At 37.5% G+C, this 16,821-nt stretch overlaps 1 protein-coding gene across 1 annotated transcript in view; it reads left to right on the top strand.

Moving 5' to 3' along the window:
• LOC115625568 (AN1-type zinc finger protein 6) overlaps nt 1–16,821 on the top strand; it is a 28,464-nt gene that overhangs the window by 4,554 nt on the left and 7,089 nt on the right. The window contains exons 2-4 of the mRNA XM_030520662.1: nt 497–531; nt 14,030–14,483; nt 14,548–14,706. Coding sequence (XP_030376522.1) covers nt 14,385–14,483; nt 14,548–14,706 — 258 coding nt within the window. The 5' untranslated portion in view covers nt 497–531; nt 14,030–14,384. The remainder of the gene's footprint in view (nt 1–496; nt 532–14,029; nt 14,484–14,547; nt 14,707–16,821) is intronic.

The following is a 16,821-nucleotide window of genomic DNA, read 5'->3' as shown; positions in this document are numbered from 1 at the left end:
CATTCATCCGCGCTAATTAATTATACGTACCCCTTTTTTTAAGATACGACTGTATCAGACAAACTTGTTCCGGCAAACTAACTTTTCGTGCCGCGGCTTACTTAAAAAACATTTTCTTATATACCAATACAAATTTCCCATGCATACCCGAAAATAAATGAAACATTTTGACGCAAACGATTTTTGTTTATCTTATCCCAATGTCTTTTGTTTTTATGTTTTCCAATGGCTATATAATTTGAATATTTTTCTAAAAATAAACATAAATAAGCTTTAAATATTTGGGTCAAAATAGTTAGATGTGTGTATGTTTTTGTGCCTGGAATAGGCCTGTCCCATACATATATCCATATTTAATGAATGCATATTAAGATGCATTTTAAAGATACACGTGAACATGGTTGAACGTGCTACATATATACTATATTTGTACACATATGTATGTTTTGGAGCGCTTCGACTAATCTTTATAATTTTTCCACCTTTCTCTTTGCAGCGCAAACTTGGGAATATTTCAGAGACCCTTGAAATGTGAGTATTGCGCATACACATACATACATACGTATGTATGAACCATATAATGATAACGGTGGGGAAAACCTTCATGGCGTTGCTATTCGGCCTTGGCAGCGGAAGGCAGACAGAAGTCGGCAGGCAGGCGCGTGTCCTTCGCCAGTAAACTAACGTACTTGTGTGCACTTGTTTTACACAGCAACAGAAAGCGAAAAAAAAAGTATCTTAAAAAATTAAATAAACAACCACCTTCTTCCTGTTTCATTGGCTTGCTGGTTTTTTGCTGCCGCCCAGTCGGATAGTGTATATATAACCATAAATAAAAACACTTAAATTTCAAAATTAATGCAATTTTAATTTCCGGGCAAATGAGCTAACCGCAGACCATGGACGGGCCAACCAACTAGCGGCGAAACAAGCCAATAAGAAGAAAACGAATACGCGCCACCATAAAAACAACAACAAATTGATTCGCCTTGTGGGGCTCTTGTGGCTTAATGGTGGGGAGTGAATATTTTGTTCAAGGGGGGCTAAAACTTTTCATTCCACAGTTTGTTACTCACTCGCTGACTAACGAAAGCAAAATCGATTTTCTCATTGTTGTAGGCTTTTCTTTCTGCCCCGCGTGATGCGCCACCACCTTCACCAGCTTTGTTATCTGTTTTTGCCTCTTTTTATTTTCATATTACCTCCTTTTCAGTATTTTTACCTTCAGCTGTTGCGCACCACCAAAGAATGTCGTTTTTTTTCCCCCCCGCTTGACATTTTAAAGTGTCAATTAGAAGAGGGGAAGGCCTTATTTTAAAGTTTTGTGTGTTTTTTTCGCGTATTTTATGCATTAAAAACGCGGTGTTGTGATTACTTCTGTTGCTTTTAGAGATTGTTGTTGCAGGTAGCTGCCTCTTTGCTGCTATGTACAATTTTTCAACACTCTGTACGTCGCTGCGCGCATATTCACCACAGAAACGCACACAACGAACATCCAAGCTCTCGGCAACAGAGTGTACCGTTATCGTTGGCCGAGTCGCTGCTGAAAAGCGAAACTTGCTTTGTTTGTCTCCTTTTTCTTTTCTTTCTTCTGCTGTAGCTCGTGCATCTTATTTCCCTGCCTTTAAAAAGTATAAGGCGTCGCCCTGGTTCTTTGTCGTCGCAGTCAGTTCATTGCCTTCCACAAGTTGGGGGGGAAACAAAAACACAAACTTTATGCATAAATCAATATAAAAAAGGAGGAAAACGGCAACAATTTTTAAAATGGCTTTTCACACCCACTAGCCACAAATCGGTGTTTTTTTTTTTTTGACACAAACTTTAGTTTCACTTCATAGCATCCATCGGCAAAGTTCAAACTGAAAAGCTAAAAAGTTCAATAGCACAAAATAGCTTTCGAAATTGTTGCTGGTAATGTTATTCTGCTCTCCATGCCAATCATGTTATTGCTTCTCACTGTACCAGACTCTAGACGCTTCCGCGTATCTGTCGCTTGATCGCGACGAATCTGTTCAGTTTTACCGCCATTGCTAGCAGCTCGTCAGTGTCAGTCACTTTTAAAGCTCAACGAGCGACTAAAAAGTCTTTGAACGGCCTTCATCCAAACATGATCATAAATGCAAAGAAGCGATCGCATACTCGCCTCTTCCCTCTCCTGGCTGTCGCCGGGGCACAGCTTACACCGCTCACCCGTCTGACTATTGCAGCAACAGTTCTTTGTTTTGTCTCGGTCTCTGTTTGCGGAGAGCACTCAGCAAAGCAGCCGCCAGATTTTACCATTTTATTATTTGCTTTTGTTGCTGTTGTCTGCTCCTTTGTGCACTTACTTTTTGTGGATTCTATAAAACTGGTTTTTCAACGATTGTTCAAAAACACAGAAAAATACAATAAACGAGCGACGAACGACCGAACCAACGAACCTGTGCTTACTTGTGCCGCATTGCTGCTTCAGTGATTTTATTAACCAATACGTGATGTGTATATATTTATATACATATTATCAGGTAGAACCTCTTAAAACATGTATTTTTGGCGAAGCAGCGTTTGATTTTCAAACGCTAAGTGCAAGCAAGCGCAACTACTTAATGTTGTGCAAGTAAAAAACGTTAACATAGTGTTGAAATAAATGTTTAATTAATTTAATGTAATAAAAAAATCCTTGAGAGCACATTCATCACCACAACTCGTCGATTTCAATCAAACGTTGCGAATATAATTTTATTAAGCTATAAAATACTCGTCCTTTTTATTTGAATAAAGTTTTTAAGTTTGTGGACGTTTTGTACTGTTCCGTCTCAATGACGCACACTCACATCGTGACTTTTATTGTTGTAACAATATCAATTTGCCCATTAGTTCCGCTTCGCACATTGCCCCATGGCTGGCATGTGCTTCTTCGTGCGTCTTGGTGGAGCTCTCCTGCAGCGATGACAACGCCACCCCACCAGTCATATAACCACACAACCAACTTACCTCTTATACATACGAGACGATCATTGCCTCAATTGTTGTTGTTGTCAACGAACGCTCTTTGCTGGTCTACACCACCGCCACCACCAACAAGCACCACCGTAGACATGAACAGCGCACCGTAGCGTTTCATATTTCATTTTCCCATGCTATTTCCATTAATCTTGCCACTGGATGGCCAGGCTTGCCTGCGAGCCTGATCCATCGTGTGTAAATTGTGTATATGACAGTGAGTGTTTATGGGTAGAGTGGTTGTCGGCACTTCTACACAACCATGCGCATGAGGTATAGAAGGATGTATGAGTGAATACTTTATATCAATTTAGGGACTATGGCAGACGTTTTTCTACCACACACCTTACCTGTTTGCTGTTGTTAATGCAGCAGTGTGAGTGTAGAATAAGAATTATGTTTTTGTTGTAGAGGTGACTCCTTGCAACGAACAGTTTTGAACTTTTGACCATAAGGTGCATGGGAGGTTGCTAAGCCGAAGCCACCAACGGCTGAGGAAGTTGGAAATACTAGACCGTTCAGACGGCCAACGTCACACATACACATACACAAATGCAAATACAATTCATACAATTCAGACAAGTTTGCATTTGTAGACCAAAAACGCAAAAAAGAAAAGTTTTTTATATTCACAATAAAGGCATATCATACTAAAGATTTATTTCGATCAAATAAATACGAACAGTATAAAGTTGAACTATAAACTAAGACCTATTCGCGGAAGTAAAGTTAGATTTCAGGACTCAAGGTTAACGAACAGCCGATGCCCTGATGAGAAGTGGGACCGGGAAAGGTTAGGTATAGACTTAATACAAATATAATAGAATGTTGAAGTTTCTTGTATTGTAGAATTCAATTTTCTGAATATTGTTAAAATCCTCCGAACTAACTTTATATTTATCATTCTTTGTTTTTATCTATATATACATGTGTATATTGCATATATGTATGTACATATATGCTTCCTACTTGCCATTGTTGTTCACCTTTTGAAAGTGCGTCATTAATGGGCTAACTGCGTGGTATTTTTATCTGCGTTTTGTTAAATTGTCATTCCAATTTCAATTGTTCCTTCTGAAATGCGGAGGCAACGTGGGGAACAAAACCAGCAATGGTATCTGTTTATCTGCGCGCATTATAGTGTCAAAACATTGTCGTTTTGCTTAAACCATTATCCATTACCAGAAAGTGTTCTATTTGTCAATATGTTAATGCTAATGCTAAAAACTCGACTTCATAGAACAGAATTGCTTTAATTAAATATAATTCCCAATCCTTAAACGTTTTATGAAGATTGTTTTGGCTTCGTCTTGGCTCTTTCGCATCTTACGACATTGCTGGTTTATCGACAATCCCAGAAGATAATAATAAACAAGAAAGGAATGCTAAAGTCGAGCAGGCTCAACTCTTAAATACCCTGTACCACCCCACAAAAAAGTAATTAAATTAATTAATTAATTTAATTAAATTTATTAACTAAATTAATGTAATTAATTAACCAAATATTAACTAATTAAATATAAAATATTCCATTCATGCATACATACATTTACAATTACATCAGAATCGTGTCTATGCGTGTTTGTGTACTTGTACATATGTATGTATGTGTGCATTGAGCCTGGTTATATAGCTATAACTTTCTTTCCGATCATTCTATCATAATGAGACTTGGTATACGGGTATATAATTACTAACCTAATGTGACTACCAAATTTTAGTTCAAAATTCCAAGAATTACGGGAGTTATAGAAAATCGTTAATAGGGGGGGAGTGGGGGGGTGGATCAGAAAAAATGAACAAACTCGTCCTTTCTCGGTCTCAGGAGAATCTGTATACCAAGTTTGGTTATTCTAGCTCTTATACTTTCGGAGATCCTTGCGTTCATACAGACAGACAGACGGACAGACGGACAGACAGACGGACAGACGGACATGGCTATATCGACTCGGCTTGTCATGCTGATCAAGAATATATATACTTTGTGGGGTCTACCAAGCCTCCTTCTGTGTGTTCCATGTGCACTCGCACTAAACTAATATACCCTTGTACCCTTTGGGTACAGGGTATAAAAAAAGCAACCATTCCATTCCAAACCAGTTTACTCTGAAAATGCGTCTCTCAAATCGGTTGGAAAACGGTGACGATACATTATAGTTTTTGCTACCATCTGTCCTTTGAATTTCCCAAATGTAGTAATGAGATGGATAATTACGTGCCTCCCACATTCAGTAATGTTTAAATGATAAAAGCCATTTTGCTGAATATTTGAGAAAGAAAACAGGGTTGTATTCTTGATCAGAATAACAAGATGAGTTATTTGGGGCATGGTCATAAACATAAGAATTTCTTCACAATAGATCTCTAAAACTTGTAACTTTTCTTGGAAAAATAATTAAGAACTTGTCCTATATACGGACAGAACGGAGTTTCTAAATTATTTTCTTACCGTATTTTGTACGATTTTCTAAAGGATATTCACAATTCATGTGCCTACATATGTACCTACTTATTATTTTTGCCTCTTGGTGTGTGTTTGAGGGAGTGTGTTCTTTAATGGACGCCATTATTGACGCGTTGCCTTCGCCGACTTGTGTGTGTGTGTTGCTTCTTTGTCTTTGATCGCAGTTCAAGGCGACCTCAGTTCATGGCAGACCCGGTCTGTCTGCTGCTGCAGTTGTTTAATTGACTTTTATCCTACGACGCAGGCGTATGGTCTGCTTGAATTTTGTTTACCGTGCCCATCTAACAAATCAACACGCTTGCTTACAATATGCGTTTTAGAGGGGTTCACAACGTCCATAGTTTCTTGACCTCTTTCACATATAACCTTACTTTCTCGTTGACAGTCTGTGTAGCTTTGAGCAGGTGTTTTACAATATATATCTACATACTATATTTATTTCTCTTTCGAATTGTAACTTATTTGCTGTATGGATTATATTAATGCTAAGCTCTTAGATACCCTTGTCCAAAAGTCTATGTCTGCTATTCCCATTTGCAGCGTCTGCTATGAATTTTTCATCATTCGTGTTTCTTGTGAGTGTGTGGTGCCTTTATTTTGCTTTAAGTTTGGGGGCGTTTTTCCAAGTTTTTAATAAATGTTCGCTTTTTGCGCAACTCTTTTGAAACCCCAGCAGCAAAAACAACAACAACAGCGGTAAGGCAGCCAGCCAGCGAGCCAGCCGGAAACATGGGGCGTTGTGTGTGTATCTGTAACTAAAGATTCATGCTACGTCCCGGCCACGTGATTATTTATTATATACAAATAACACACGCCTGAGCAACTAACTCCTTAGCTTTATGCATTTTTCTTAGGACGACTCAGCGAACGTACTTACATAGCATATAAATGTATGTGTGTGTATGTATGTATGTATCTACATACATATATACGTTAAATGTAGTCGTCATTTCGTTTCTCGCCTTCGTAGTTTGTAATTTATTTTGATTAATGACGGGCGGCAGCAGCTGTGGCAGCGCTCTTCGCTCATTTACACAGTCTGTGCACACACATCTAAATACGGATATATGTATGTTTTCTTCTCTCTTCTTGGACGAGGGACCCAAGTATAGTGCCGTTATTTCCTCCAATTACAAGCAATTTCAATGGCCACTCAATTATGGTTATTTTTCTATTGTTCCCTTTTCAATTTTGATTGATGTGTGTGTGAGTGTGTGTGAGCGAGTCCCCTAATATAGCAACTTTGTTTAAGCTCAATAGCTGATCATCAACAGTAAGGAGTAGGAGCTTTTGCCGTGACCGGAAACAAACCGCATTCCTTAATTAAAAGTTCAACATGTTAGATGCAGCTCCAAAAGTTGTTGCTGCTTTTGTGTTTGTGCAAGAGTAGAATTTCCTGATTTTAAATAAAGTTTACAATGTTTCATACGCTACGGATGATTTTGAGTGTATGTTAAATTTCATCAGCAACGCTCGTTGTTCTCCTCTCACCTCCGCTCATTAACATGCAAATGTAACTCAAGGTGCTGTGCATGTGTGACTGCTGGTTACTGCTGTTAACCCTTTTACTTAGTTATTTAACAACTCGCTATGGTATAGGCTTGTTGAGCCTTGTATCTTAGAAAATCACTCCAGAAATAGGCTTACTGAAAAAAACTAAAAACAAAACCTTGTTGAAAAATGTTTAATAAATTTTAATTTTAAATTGTTAGTTAATTCCCTTCAGAAAAGCAATGCCTGCGTACTCATTATACATAGATACCTTTGTCTTTCCTATTGTAAATTTCATAATTTAACTGCAGGTCAACAGCACGTTTACGTTTACTGAACTTGTTTTATTTTTCGCACTCCTATTGGCTTATCAGCATTTAATATCGTAAACGCAGCAGATACAAAATTCCTCTTCTGGCTTTTGCTTGATACCCATCGTCTGCGGGGCAGCGGCTTCGAGCTTGACATAACCTTCTACCGATGTTGTTTGCGTGATTGTCGACGCTGCCGTGTGAATGCCGCGCCTGCATTCGGGCGTGCAATTTATGAAATATACATACATATGTATGTATGCATTACCGTATGCTTCAGTAACAGTGCAAATACACATAATAAATAAATAGACATGAGTACATGCTTTAATGCACATGTATGTATGTACATATAATAATATTATAGTCATGTTAAGATGATTGTTACATTTCCTGCTCTTTGTTATCGCCCATTTTGTTGCTTGGGCTTGCGTAATGCTTTGTTTTTGCTTTGTCGCGTCAGTCTGGTTAATTTTCTTGCACTTAACACTTGTTGTTGCTTAATACAATTTGCAAACCACACATTTTGGCATACAAGCATATGAACCCATTAACGTATGTAATTACAAGCAGTGTGTGCGTTTTGGCTGATTGAAACAAGAAGTATGCATTATTTTTCACGTCTCACAATATTCCACGTAATTTTTCTACGTGTGCCATTGCCATATGACGTCACTCAACATTCATCTGCGCATGGATGTCGTCATCAAGGTAGACGCTGATATCGCTTGCCAGACATAAAGCAAAAATATCATATGATTTCCTCTTTATTTAACTTTTGCTTTAATAGCAGCTTTTACATACAAACATACACCGAGCGATACACACACGAAAGTACATGCGGTAAAAATAGCCACAAATACATACGTATGTATCTATAGTCATGTATACACACAAGCATCCGCGAGAAAACGAAGTAGTGTCGTCGTCGACGGCTGGCTAGCTACAAAACAAAATAAATAAATCCTCAGTGTTGTTGTTGTTGTGGGCTGGTAAATCAAAAACAAAAAACTTTTGGCGCAACAGCCGTCGCACAGTGGGGCCTTCGGACTTTTTTCGTTGCAAAAATCATATCTTCTGAACGGCTAAAGCAATTTTCGTCATTCAAATTTTGTTTGAAAGAAAAATTCTTAAGCTTTGAAACAAGTCATAGCGCATTGTGCTGTGATTTCTAGGAGCTGCGCAATGTGTGCTCAAAGTTGGATTTAGTTGCCAGTGCAATATTTGCCTAATCAAACTAATAAAAAACATTTAATGATACAATTATTTTCAGTTATGTTATATTTTTAGTTTTTAACAAATTAAAAATTTTTTTTTTTAATTTAAAAATATTGAAAATTTTTTTTACATAAAAAAAAATTAAAATAAAATATTTTGTTAATATTTTATGATTACATTAATTTTTATTATAAAGTACTGACAGCTGCAATTATTTACATTAATATGTTTTCTTTAAAATAGTCGTCTACATTCGAAGGAATATCTAATAATTTCACCATGTCCGAAGAATAATTAATAATTCTTTTTGAGACCTCACATGTCTAAGGGATGAAACCAGTGGATCTGAAGAGGCTGACAACATATTGAAGAGATCCTCGTTTTGCCTTATTCGTGACGTCTTGCATGTGTTCAAATATCTGAATTCTGGGCTTCCTCTGACATTTCTCCAATTGGTAGACACTGATATTCTATTAAAATTTGACCATGGGCCAAAATTTTATGTATTGTGGGAGTTAGCTGTGTGATCCATAAGGTCCTGAAGTGTTACTTGCACTGACTGTTCCGTCACTATTGTGGGCTGAGGTACTGCCTCTTTCTTAGCCGATCCTATTTGTTTGTACCCAGGAAGAACATCAACATTATGCCGAATTAGGAAATGTCGCAATATTTTTCGTTGGTCTTCCTCTGGCTCGTCCAGTTGATGTAGAGGGTACATCGTCCATTGATGTATCCAAGTACGTAGTCGTTGATAGCCAGATTTCATATTTTAAATCAAATTTCTGCTTGCTATATCCTACGCTTATCCATTTTTGTTTGATTTTATAATAAATTAATTTAAGCTTGTTTCTCAACATTTTTTGCTGATCTACACTTTCCAGAGCATCATACAGCTCTTTCAGAACAGCTTCTTCAAATTCCTTATCATCATTGGAATTCCTAAATAGATCAAATAATGTTGCATTTTGCACAGCCATGTTAAAGAAAAATCACTTTTAAGGTATTTAAACGTAAATTATATTGAAAAATACTATTCACTGCTAGTTAGACACAACTCATTGCTTTTTAAGTCAAAATTCGACTATTACGCTGCACCAAAAATATTGGCAATATATACCATTTCTAAACGCATACCTAAGATATTAAACTAAAACCTCTTTTTGCCTGTTCAAATGCTTTAAAGCAAAGAAATTACAATTCATGAAAGGGTCAAAAAGATTGCAAGACCTTCACCTAATATTGTAAATTACACTACCTGTAATAAATATTATGCATAATTTTGGTTGCACAATATTAAATGTGGATCAAATAGGACCGCTTAGGTATATTTTTGTATCCATAATGCTAAATACAATGTTCCTAATAGCCGTTACAGCGAATCTACCTGCAATGCATTCTTCTTCTTATACCCGCGGCAGCGCCTTTTTCGCTGATTTTTTCCCGAAGTTGAGGCACTCTTTTTGCTCTGGTGCACACCGGCGGATCCGGGCGGATGAAAGTTTTATTGCGTTAGGTAAAAGAATATTTAAGGAACATATTTTGAAAATATGGGCGAGGTACTTTTGGGTACTTTTTTTTTATTTTCCATCAAAGTTGAAAAACACCCTAAAAATAGGTAGTTTAAAAAATAACGTTTTCTAGATAACTACAAATACGAAAGACATAGTTTTTATTAAATAATGCATAAAATTAATTCATCTAGCAATACAAATCAAAACATCAATGATTCGTTTCATAACTTAGCTAATATTATACCTGAAAGATGAAGTATTTGCATCAAATTGAATTAATTGTTGCGAGCTTAAAAAAGGGTCGACTTTGAGTGCACATATGTCCTAAACTATAATTCCGATTTTTTTGAGAGTAAGATTTTCGTAATCTTTGGAAAAAAAACTATTAGACACGTTTATTCATTACTCCCAAAGCGTTCATGAAAATTTTGATTTTCGCAAGCTGTTTCGGCCTAAGGCCCCACTGTGCGTCGTAGCGCAGCAGCCGCAGCGCGCGTGTCTGTTGACGTATGCAGTTACGCTCTTCAGTGTACGTGTTTGTCTTTATCTCTCCCAATGCTCTCGCTCTCCATTGGCTACCATTTGTTGTGTGGGGAATTGTTTTATTTGTATTTGACATTTGGCTAGCACTCTGATGAGTCGCCTTTTCAGTTACGAAGATGGTCAAAAGAATAGGTACATTCTTCATACTTGTCTTTATTTTCAAATATATCGAATCCAGCTAAAAATTCCCGTTCTATTCCTTAAATTATAATAATAATAATTTTAATAATAATTTTATGCAAAATGATCTTTTTAAAAACTTTGCATTCAAAAAATTGGAACAAGATTCTATGTTCGTATGCCGAAATGGATAAACGGGCATTACACCGTTTGTAATTTTGTATACATGTTTTTTATTTTGTCAAATTATTTTATCGCGTTAAAGCATTTAGGTAAAGGTATTGCCATATTGCAAAAAATAATTTTGGTTCTTGTTATAATGCATTTCTGAAAAAGATTAAGAAATTGTAATAAAAAACAATTTTTACAAGTGTTCTTATTATTTTGAGGTTCCGAGTAGGTGTGAGTGGGTGTAACGATGTTTGTGAAGAGCGAGTGAGCAACTTAAAGCCCGCGTGTTTAATGGTCGTTGACAGACAGCTGTTTTGGACTGTTTGCAATTATAACGTAACAGCAGGAAATTACCTTCATACATATGTATGTATGTACATATGTAAATTTAATAACATATTTACATCCGTTCATGTACATGTGTATGTCTGCAATTATAAACAACGAGATACCGCAAAGCAGCAATTTATTTGCATTTTGTGTTGATTTGTTTTCTCAATAGCTGCAGTTTGCGCTTCAAAATCGATATCTGCTTCAACACACAGGCCCCACTAGCCAGCCATACTAAAGAGAAAAATACAAGACCATGGTGCTCACTAAAGTAAAATAATAAATCAAAAAAATTAAACGCCGTTTCCATACAAAACCCGTGTAATTTAGGTAGAAGTAATGAAAAAAATGCAAAAATTATTTATTGCTGCGCCCCAAAGCACAGACAGACTCACTCACAGAACACATGTTCATGTGTATGTATATAAAGCCATACGTGTAAAGCAGACAGAGGCAAACAAAGCAGGGCAAACACATACATTGGCGTACAAATGCATGCATTCCAACAACGACGACACCAACACAGTAAAGCTTAAACAGCTACAAAGAGTGAAAAGTTGCTGTGCCTCGTCTTGTGCCATAAAAAAACTCACCTCACTTTAGATATTGCTGCTGCCGTCGCAGTCATAGCCGTGCCGTTGACGTCGACAACGCTGCTGGCGGAGGCAGAGTTAAAAACTCCCCATAAAACGATGTAATGTACAATGAAGCAATGAGTTTTGTGTGTGAGTGTGAGAGAGTGCGTGTGCAAATGCTTTTACAATATGCGTCAATACGAGGCAGGCATACTTAAGTATGTATATATGCATACATACATACATACATGTATGTATATGCATGTACAATGTTTGTCTCTTTTACTTTGTACACTGGAAACACCTAGTATGCATATATGTATTAAATACCATATGTATGTATGTATATATGTAGAACTTGTACCAATATATATATTTTGAGCAATTAAATGCACATACATACATCTGTAATATTACACTTACATACAAATGAATGTTTAAACATATCTTTATAATTTACAGTACGAGTGAATTTTTGTTTTTGTTTTTCACCAAAAACTACGAGCTTACTCACCACTGTAAGGTCAAATTTTGTGTGACAAATACGTACTTACGTATATGCATGTATACATACATACATACATACATAAATGTACAGAGCAGCGTGTGCCCATTTCGCCTGTAACTGCTAACAGCGGCGATGTCGGCGCATCGCATTGAAAATAACAGTAAATGGAATTGTGCTCAATTTTAAAATTGCTTAACTACGCTTTTCTCTCTCTCTCTCGCTTCTCTTCCGTTTCATTTGCTTATGACAGTGTATCGTCCGTGTAAATGATAAATTTGTCTGTTTTTATTAATTTTGCATTTTAAACACTGACTCATCGAATTTATTTCATGGTTTTTTCAATAAAAAAATATGTTTTCTTTAGGAAAAGTGATACGTATGTACATACATATCTTTTATTATTATATTGTCACATCCATTATTCCTTGTTAGTGGCAAACAATTTAATTCTCGTTATAGCTCTCTTCTGGTCATGATTTGTAGTACCTTTTATCCACCAACTCAAATGCTATGCCATTTCATTTGCCTTTTACACTTACCGAGTTTCTCTCTTATTGTGCTGACGTGCCACGGATCACATTACAAATTTATTTTTTGTAAAGTGATCGCGGTTAATAGATATGTGTGCTATCGATATGGCCATGCTAATTAGTTGTTTTCCTTTGAAACCGTTAACGGTTTTTTCTTCCTTCTTAATCTTCAAAACGTATAACGAAACTTGTTTACATACTTTCTGAGCCTCTGCCCCATAGCCCGCTCTCGTCCACCTCAAAACTGGTTTAAGCTGACTGGCTGACTTCTTTCTCTGTTATGTATTTCTCGTCTGTTAAGTTGACAGCCTTGAAGAGAGCCACAAAACCAGCCGTTGTTTTGTTTTCTTTGGTTGTTGTTGCAACAGTGTGTCTATGCCACTCTATTTTTTTAGGTGTGTTTTGTGTTGTAATGCAATTCAACTTTTCTTGCAGTTAGCTTTTGACGGCCCCTGCCCGTAAGTTCCCGCTTGACTTACAATAATAAACCCCCAACACAAACGTTTGTATTGTATTCTATGTATGCACATACATATGTATGTATGTACATATATAAGAGCGTATGTATGTATGCATTTAAGTATGTACATAATGCGTTTTAACATTTTTTGTTTGCCGCTTTGTTTGCCTATTTATTGTACATGTATATGGGCTTTAAGTCTAAATCTATCCTATTAAACGGGCTTTTGTATCTACTTGCTTTCCATTGCAGGGATGTTATATATTTAACACATGACCACAACTAGATTTAGTGGCACTTGGTTACTTATCATAAATTATTGAGTGCAATAATGCACGCTTCGGCCCCGGCCACAAGGGTGGAATCTTGGAATATATTTTACTGCTGTGGCTCATAATGGACGCACCGTTCGCGCTGCATTTTACAGCGGGTTGATTCGATTCTACCTTCATGTTAGAATGTATTCCGTATATCAAATGATTTAACCCGTGCCACTAAATTACCTAAATTATGGACTAGGATTATTAAATTTTAAAGTGTTCAATGTTGGACCATGAAATGGCTAAGGAAAAATTAGTATTCTGACAGTGCGGAATCAATAAATGGCATGGCTTAATACTACTCCCTGTTCAGCCACGATTTTTAGGTCTAAAGTACTGCGAGGGCCCTGGGCAATCATAGGAATCTAATATAAAGTGCGTAATGACATGCCAATAGTTCGTTTGACATTATTCAACACTGCTAATCAGGGAGAAGTGGGTTTGGTATTATTTAGTGTACTTCACTAACTTGATTTACTTTGATTTTCTTTGCAGTCGCAAAAATCAACTCAAAGCTCATCAGTCATAAAAGCCTTATATTTGGACGGATATTGGTTTAAAAGATCAACGAACGAACTGATTACATGCAAGACCAATAATCCAAGAAATCAAAGAGAACGCAGTAGCAGGAATTTTTTGCGACTGAGCTAGAAAGGAGAAACAGTTGGTGCAGCATCTGCAAGCAGACGCAACAACTTCGCTGGGCGAAAGTCAATCAAAAAAACAAAAGCAACGGCAAGTAAAAGAGCCAAACAACCAGTGAGATATCGTCGTTAGAGAGCCTGTCTAATAGACATAAAAAGAACACATCCACACACACGCACACACACATATAATCTAGCCTAGCAGCATGGAACGTGAGTCCAATCCAATGCAACCCATGTGCCGCTCTGGATGCGGGTTCTATGGTAATCCTGCCACAGATGGTCTCTGCTCGGTTTGCTATAAGGTAAGTGCAATTTAATTGATTCAGGCAGTGGGTAGTGTTTAAAATTTCCACTTGTGTTTTTCAGGACTCGCTTAGAAAAAAGCAACAGCCACCCGTGAGCAGCACACCTGTCTCAGTTCCAAGCCCACAACCTAGCCCTACATTCAGTCCGGCCATTGCAATCACTAACACCGCACAGCCCACAGTGCAGAGCTTACAACAGCCACACAACGACGTAAAAGAGGTGAGTAAGAACGCTTACCATAAGTATCTCTGGAGTCTAGGGAATTCAAAGTTACTTTAAAAGGTGTTGTCTAACGGCGAAGTAAAAAATAGCGTGATATTACGGATCCTGTTCAAAGATTACTTGACATTGAAATCAAAAAAAAAAAAGAGTGTAATTAATCCGACACATAGGTCTTGGGACAGCTATAAAGTAATCGTAAAAGTATAAAAGTATTAAAATGTATATCACCAGCATGAGGTGAATCGTTATAGCAATGTCCGCCTGTCTCCTTCAAGTAGAATTCAAGCAATCGTGGTAGACGGGTCCGGACTACTATACATTGTCATATACATACACACATACATATACTAGCTAACCCAGCGAACTTCGCATAGCCACAGGATCAATAAATGCCGTGTTAATTTAATAACTGAATGAATGACGCGCGTTGCATTGTTGCTCCACACCTGAGTCGAGTCGAGTCTGTGAAGTCCATCAAATACATCAAATAATATGTGTATAACCATATTTGCAGATGTATTTGATTGACTTTGATGAATTGCAATACTCCACCACGATTCAATGGTCCGCGAATGATCTGGAAACTATTTATGAATTTATTGTCGATTACGACCATCGTTTCTATTCACTTTCGTGAACTATGCACGGTGATTGGGAGGTCCGTGAATCATGTTTGTATTTACAACATTCAGGTCTGGATCTGGAATATCGGCACATATGATGTATTTTAGTTAATTTTGAAGACACGTCATACTCGTCTCCGAGTATGTTGCGCCGTCTAAGAACAATATTACGCGTTTTCAAGTCTTTACAACAATCACAATTCCGACAAAACTTGTTCGCAGTTCTCGGAGAATTGCTATTTTCATGATTGTTGCTCCTTAATATTGTGCATGAATTAAAATTGTTGACGCTCTGCATCGGATGGCAATGATCCAATTCTATGATTAATTTTGGCCCAGGATCTGTAAGGTTGTAAGCAAAGTCAGAATTATGATATATGATCTCTCGAGCAGAAAATACTTTTAATGTTAAATTAAATCCGCGTTCTTCAATCAGTTTTCCTCCAAATGAAGTTATTTGAAGGCAGCCGTAGAAAGGTACACTTTATTTAAATTTTTCCAGCTATCTGGTATAGAAGATAATATTTATTATTCAAATAGACTTGTTTCTTGTATCGTTCTTTGCTGTAACAAAAGCATATTCGATAACACAACTCTTTGAAAATGTATCTGAATTTGTTCTCATAGTAGGCTTCGTAATTGGTATCACTCAAATCATTTTAATGTAGATGTGAACGTGTTAGTCAGTAACAATCTTCTTTGTTTTTCGGACATAAATTCAGTGTTCTAAGTAAATTCCGCAATTAATTCATTGCATCATAATAGTGTAAGGTGATAAGAGCCAGGGTAGAGCAAGAGAGTGCTGAGTGCTGCTGGCCACGTGTGAACGTCTAGCTATAAATACGCTGGGATCCGCAAAGGTAATGATTATTTTCCATCTTCAAGAGACCTTTGGCTTTATTTGCTTTGTGAAAGCTGCGCATTTTCCGCTAGACACAAAAAACCAGCAAGCGACTTACTTTAAGAAACATTGCTGCAGTTACGTCTATCAACGAGCTGTTTTGTCCTGTCCCAGTGGATTTCTTCTGGCCCCGCCAAAAGAAACGAAATTTATTCATTTTTTGGACAGCTGTCATTTAAGGCGTCAATTCGAATACCCTTTGGGGTCGGGTCAGTCCAGCCCTTGAGTTTTCTATCAGCCGAAACGCCTAATGTTTTAACAATTGCACAGATTTTGTCTCGGACTTACAAGTCACAAAATTTATCTATAGTAAAAATTCCAAATTCTAAGTTATGGTAATTTTAAGTGGTTCCTCAAAAACGCCGGCACGCAGCCATGTCGCGGGCACTTCCTCTTCTGCTGCGACTACTCACAGTGGCGCACGCGCATCAAACGCTGTCCCAACCGCCACTCCTTCTGTCAGCAGCGGGGGCATCAATGCTGCCGATTCTGCTGCGCTGACGGTGCGTCGCTTCAAGCGCAAGCGCATCGTACGCTCAGCTGCCGGCGCTACGCCCAAGGCTAGCTGTTCCCTGGCCTCCACTTCGG

This window comes from Scaptodrosophila lebanonensis, unplaced genomic scaffold (genome assembly GCF_003285725.1).
Source record: "Scaptodrosophila lebanonensis strain 11010-0011.00,11010-0021.00 unplaced genomic scaffold, SlebRS2 tig00000072-arrow-pilon, whole genome shotgun sequence".
Classification (NCBI taxonomy): Eukaryota; Metazoa; Arthropoda; class Insecta; order Diptera; family Drosophilidae; genus Scaptodrosophila; species Scaptodrosophila lebanonensis.
Note: the sequence above shows the minus strand (reverse complement) of the source record. Positions and strands in the feature narration are given on the sequence as shown.